The sequence below is a fragment of the Elephantulus edwardii genome, unplaced genomic scaffold (genome assembly GCF_000299155.1).
Source record: "Elephantulus edwardii isolate Elephantulus edwardi_28Jun2011 unplaced genomic scaffold, EleEdw1.0 scaffold00032, whole genome shotgun sequence".
Classification (NCBI taxonomy): Eukaryota; Metazoa; Chordata; class Mammalia; order Macroscelidea; family Macroscelididae; genus Elephantulus; species Elephantulus edwardii.
The window spans coordinates 9,045,168-9,051,167 of record NW_006399782.1 but is presented as its reverse complement, the minus strand read 5'-3'; the positions used below and the strand labels follow the sequence as shown (position 1 = coordinate 9,051,167).

The 6,000-nt window shown below is 42.5% G+C and overlaps 1 protein-coding gene across 2 annotated transcripts in view; it reads left to right on the top strand.

The window, feature by feature from the left end:
• The window catches only part of CASR (calcium-sensing receptor), a 72,522-nt gene that overhangs the window by 58,275 nt on the left and 8,247 nt on the right, over positions 1-6,000 (top strand). For both annotated transcript variants that reach the window (XM_006884238.1, XM_006884237.1), the window contains exon 4: positions 2,319-2,549. In XM_006884238.1, coding sequence (XP_006884300.1) covers positions 2,319-2,549 — 231 coding nt within the window. The remainder of the gene's footprint in view (positions 1-2,318; positions 2,550-6,000) is intronic.

Genomic DNA, 6,000 nt, shown 5'->3' with positions numbered 1-6,000 from the left:
AAAAAAAAAATGTGCCTAACAGTTGTTGTTAATGTTGTTGATCACCATCAAGTCGAGCATGACTCATAGAGACCCTATGACAAAAGACCTGAAGCCTTTCTGTAACTATCATCATTTATCAAAGTTCATAGAGTTTCCAGAGGCATGTCATTTAGGAAGTGGATGTCACTCCTGCTTCCAAACCTGTCTTAAACTGAGAGTTCCATTAAACACTGTCCACCATGGGTAACCATTATGGAATTTGACATCCCAATGGCACAAGGTTCAGCATCACAGCAACTCCAGGTTATCTCAGTACAGCAAATTGACAGAAGAGTGCTGTACCACTTAGAAGAATATTCCTCCAAAATATAACAATCAAATTTTATATACAAAGGCCCTTCACAAGGTCTTATTGACTTTAAGCCAAGAGGCTTAAATAAAAAAAACAACCAATATAATATGTTGTTGATAATGATGATGGTGATGTTATGTGTTGTCAAGTCACCTGCAACCCATAGCAACCCTATGTACAGCAGCTCTGTATGAGTGTCTAACAGTACCAACCTAATTAGTTTGCTGTAATCAGTAGATTAGATGATGAATATAAAGCCCTTCACACTGTTCCCAAAAAGTGATTGATGGTATTATGTTAGGTGCTATCAAGATCAAAACAACAGATCCGCACCTTGTCCTGCACCAACCTCCTGATCTCCACCATGCTCAAGCCCATTGCTGCAATCACTATCAATACCTTCTTGTTGAGGGTCTTCCTCGTTTTCACTGACCTTCACTTTTCTAAACATGGTGTCTTTTTCCCAGGATTGCAACTTCTTGACAACATGCCCAAAGCATGAGAGGCGGAGTTTCATCTTCCTTGCCTCTAAGAAGCACCCTGGTTCCACTTACTCCAAGATAAATGTGTTTGTTCGGCTGGCAGTCTCTGGTCTGTCAGTTCACCATACTGTGGCTGGCATGCTGCTGTGGTGCTGTGGTACCACCAGTATTTCAAATACCAGTCAGGTCACCCATGGTGGACAGGGTTCGGTGGAGCTTCCAGACTAAGACTGACTAAGAAGCAGGACTTCCCATCCACTTCTGAAATGACAAGCCCTCAAAAACTTTGAGTAACAGTGGAATATAGTGACTAATAAGTCTTAGTGATTGTAATCATTGCTTTTTGCTCAACAGCCTTTTGACCCCACAAAATCTTGCTGATAAATAAATGAAGAGATGTACATTGACTCCTGCAACAGGGATTGCTAGTTGCACCGATAGCCTCGATTTTTCTTCATCTCACCTGACTGTGATTTGGAGCAAAAAGTCTCTTCCACAGAAGAAGATACTCGGAGAAAGAAAGTGTAGATTATAAGATCAACTGGGCAGCTCTCTTTCCTCAATGTCCATCTCAGATGATGCCAGGGATGGGCTTTAGCTTACAAACTCCAAACTCTGCCCGTACTGGGACATTTGCAGGAGAGGTGCACTTGGGAAAAAAAAAAAGTTCTAACTTGAGCAAAAGCCCTGATGAGATGTGTCCCTTTTCCAACATAAAGCAATTACTGGTTTTGGGTTTGGGGTTTTGTTTGTTTGTTTGTTTGTTTGTTTCAATAGCCAAGCTTGCTGATATGAGAGAGCATGATGAGACCCCTGAAACTGACCCTAATCACCCTTCAAGCCTGGAACTGAACTTGTTCCAATGGCTCAGCTTCAGCCAAACAGTGGGTGAACAATGAGATGTGTGCTCCTTAAAAACAACCAGCCACACTCCATCAAAACAGCGACACTGTCCCAGGGACAAAACTTAGAAAGTAGGAAGGTATAGGAGGATAGAACACAAAGAATCCATAAACACAGGAAGGATGTGGGAAGAAACTTGATACACTGTGGAATTTGCAATCAATGTCACAAAATGCAATACATATGAATCCCCCGCTTTTCCCCCCCAATATCCATAGCACTATATTGTAGATCTGGGAAGACAGTGAGATTGCCCTAAAAACTGCCTCCACATATGAATCCTTGAATGCTCTATAAAATTTACTCAAATCTGCTCTCTAACCTTTAACTCAAATCACAATGAAAAGTGAAGAAAAGAAATGTTTACTGCTCCAAGTTACAATCTGAGTACCTGGTGGCTCGTGGTACTTCTATGACTGGTCAGAGTTGCTGCTAACACACAGAAGGACATTTGTGTCTTTAGGAAAAGCTGCCTGTTTCTCATGTCACTTCCCTTCCATCTGCCAGGAAGTATTGCAGCAGAATGATTTTGTCAGAATGATTTCTGCAGACCAAGAATGCGGCTTGCGCTCAGATCATCCTCTCTGTTCATTTTTTAGGTACTGAAGCACCTGAGGCACCTGAACTTCACCAACAATATGGGGGAGCAGGTGACTTTCGATGAGTGTGGTGACCTGATGGGGAACTATTCCATCATCAATTGGCATCTCTCTCCAGAGGACGGCTCCATCATGTTTAAGGAAGTTGGGTATTACAACGTCTATGCCAAGAAGGGAGAACGGCTCTTCATCAATGAGGAGAAAATCCTGTGGAGTGGATTCTCCAGGGAGGTACGTGCTGTCCTTCAGACCCAGATTCCTGTGCTGAGGGCAGAAAAGTGCTGGGCTTTGGGAGGGCCTTGGCTTCACTGCTTGCTTTCCAAATTGATGAATCCCCTTCCCTCATCTCCCTACTGTCTGCGTTCTCAGAGATCCCTGAGAAATCCACAAGCACAGAGTGTGGGGAAGAAAATCTTTGAGCCCCTGAGCTCCATGCCTTCTTACTATATTAACACAATTTTCTTTTTTTGCAACTCTACCTCCTTGGCTAGCAATAGTCTCTTTGACTCTGCCATGACTCCTTTGGGCGGGAGAGGCTAATCTGAAAGTGAAAGGAGAAGGTGCATACTTTGGGGGTCATCACAATGTTCCAGAAGTGCTAGAGGCTTTCAGCACTTAGGGTCCAAGGATGTGAGTGACCTACACATATGGAACAATAGTACATAACAGAGAATTGGCACCCTTTCCCAAAAATGCTGATAATAGCTATGGGAAGATATTCTTCCAAGTGATTCCTGTGGTATAATCACATTGTCCAGGGTCAACACAATTCACATGGAGGAGGAGTTCCAGATCATCCAGCTACTCAGGACTGACTTAAAATCAAAAGATCAATTTGTCATTCTTCTACGGTAGAAAAGCAACAAAGAGACAGAAGCTTGTGAACGTGAACAGGATCCCTTTACCTATCACTGCACCCAGGAAACCCATCACCCAGTGAGGTGTACCTGTGAAAAGGCAGAATCTACAAAACAAGGTCAACTACAGGACCCAGCTCCTCCACAGGGACAAAGACCCTGGACGTGGGCATCCTCTTAACATCTCCCAGGGTTGTCTGGATGACATCCACCACATTCCCCAGTGTGTATGCATTTCTCTTATCACCTTTGTGCATCTTAGATCACATTTTAGAGCATGGTCAAAAGAAGATTCATCTTTTTATCAAATGTGATAAATCAACTGAGTTTCTGGTAAGATGCTACAATCTCATAATTTCACTTATACCCAATTTATAGGATTAGTTACCCAGGGGAAGGCACCCTTGAGTTCTACATTTGGGGATAGATTATGAGTGTGCCATGACCTTTTCCATACAGAAATACTGAGGTTCCAGAACTTAAAGTCCTAATTAGGTTGTTTGTTCTTAGTTGCTCTGAAGTCAATTCTCTCATGGTCACTCCATGTGTTCAAAGTCAAGGCAGCGACCCTTCAGAAGAACCTCACCAGGTCTGCCTTCCAAAACATATGTGGGGGGCTTCAAACCACCAACCTTCCAGGTAGTAGTTGAGCATATAATTATTTGTGCCACTCAGAGACTCCCTACAGTCCTAATTATACTTGTGTTGAAATGATCACATGTTCCAATGACGAGTCTAAAGCCATCAGCTAGACGCTCACCTGTTTCCCCATGTTGGATCATCCAAGTTATCTTTCACCTCTGTTAATGTAAATAATTAATGTCTCTGGTTCGTATGTGTCTCATCTCCCTTCCACATGGAGTTAGTTCTAGAATCTGAATGTCTATACACATGGTCGTGGATAAATGCATAATGTGAAGAATCCTCATAAATTCAGTCAGATATGACTCAACAGACCTGGAATAGTAGATAGAGTTATAAATGAAATCTAATTTTCCAAAGAAACAACATTATCCCAAGCCTAGCACAGTAGGCACCCAACAAAGCTCAGGGTCTAATCCTCTTTTTTGGGGGGTTTTCATAGAAATGACAAAAATAATGCCAATTATATACTTAAGTATAGATGATACAATATAAGTGGTTGGTATAGCTCACCAGGAGCTCTGGTGTCCTAGTCCATAGTGAGTTGTGTTATTAAAGCCATACCTCTCTGACAGCTCAAATCCACCAGAAGCTCCTCCAGAGAAAGAAGTCAAATATCCTCCCTTGCGATTTACTGCTGGAGGGTCAGCTATGTGTTTGTTCCAGCTCAGCTGCAATGAGTTGAGTATAAAGCTCATAAAGTTGTTCTTGAGATCAAGGATATTCTAAACTGCATTATGGTATATGAATGTAATATGCTATTAATATAGCATTATACTCTCATAAGGGAACTCTGGTGGCCTAGTGGCAAGAAGCTGCGCTGCAATCGCAAAGGCCCACAGTTCAAATCCATGAGCTGTTGTGCAGGAAAAGGATGGGAAATCTCCTCCCATACAATTATCTGCCTCTGAAAGTCTGTCAGAGGGTCAGCTAGGGGTAGGTTCCAACTCTACAGTAAACAACGTACTATCATAATCACTTGTCTTAATGTACTCAATTATATAGCCCTTAGAGCTAGATGTGATCTTAAAGATCACCAGCGACTTCTCAGGCCAAAAAGTTGGGCAGTGTAAGAGCTGACACTTCAAGTGACTCCACCTTCATCCTTTGCACTATAATCACTGTAACTCTTTCCTTATTTCAATACAACATATTAGAAGGAAAGGAAACATCTTCATTGAACTCACTGCCATCAAGGTGAAACAACCCATAGCTGACCCTCCAGCAGGTTTCCAAGACAGTAAATCACACAGGAGGAGATTGCCTGTCTTTTGCCTTCAGAGCAGTTTCCACATTTGAACTGTGAGAGAGGTGTGGCCTCTGGATTAGCAGCCCAACTCCTTATAGAACAGACTCTAGAATTCATACAAGGAGGAATTGGATAGGCATATTCGATGAAGACTTGGGGAGACTTGGAAATACTTGACAGCTTTTGAAAAATGGATCCTTTTGAAGCTGTGTCAGCCCTCTTGTAGTAGAATTTTTCTTTAGCTGATGCAGAAGGACAAAATGGGAGGACTCACAGCACAGTATTCTTCTAAGGCTTGACTTTTATAAAGTAGGATTTGGTACAGTGGAAAGTAAAGACTTTGGATGATGGGTCAGCCTTCCAAATAAGTCATTGTGTGACTTTGATCATATTCCTTAAGCATTCTGAATCTCATTTGCCCCATACATTAAAACAGAGATGATACAACCTTCTTTTAAGAGTTTTAAGATTAGGTGAACTACTATCTTCCACCACTATCATTTGCAAAGGACAAGATGGAATGGTTCAAGTTTCCAGGCCACAGTATCATTATCTCACGTCAACTGTTAGAAAGCCAATAAATAGAAGCATGGCAGAGACGGCTAGATTTAAACACCATGGGCCGCCAAGAGAATTGTTGTTGTTGTTGTTGTTGTTATGTGCCATCGGGTCGCTTGTGACTCATAGAGACCCTATGTACAACAGCCCTAAACTCTACTCTATCCTGTGTCAATTGCACTGTCTCTGACACACCCATCTCGATTACCCCAGTCACTGAATCAATCCACCTCATAGAGGGTCTTCCCCTCCTGCACCATCCCTCCACCCTCCCCAACATGACTGGTCCCTCCTTACAACATGTCCAAAGTATGTCAGACGAAGCCCCAGAATCCTTGCCTCCAAGGAGCAGCCTGGTTTAACCCTTTCCAGGATG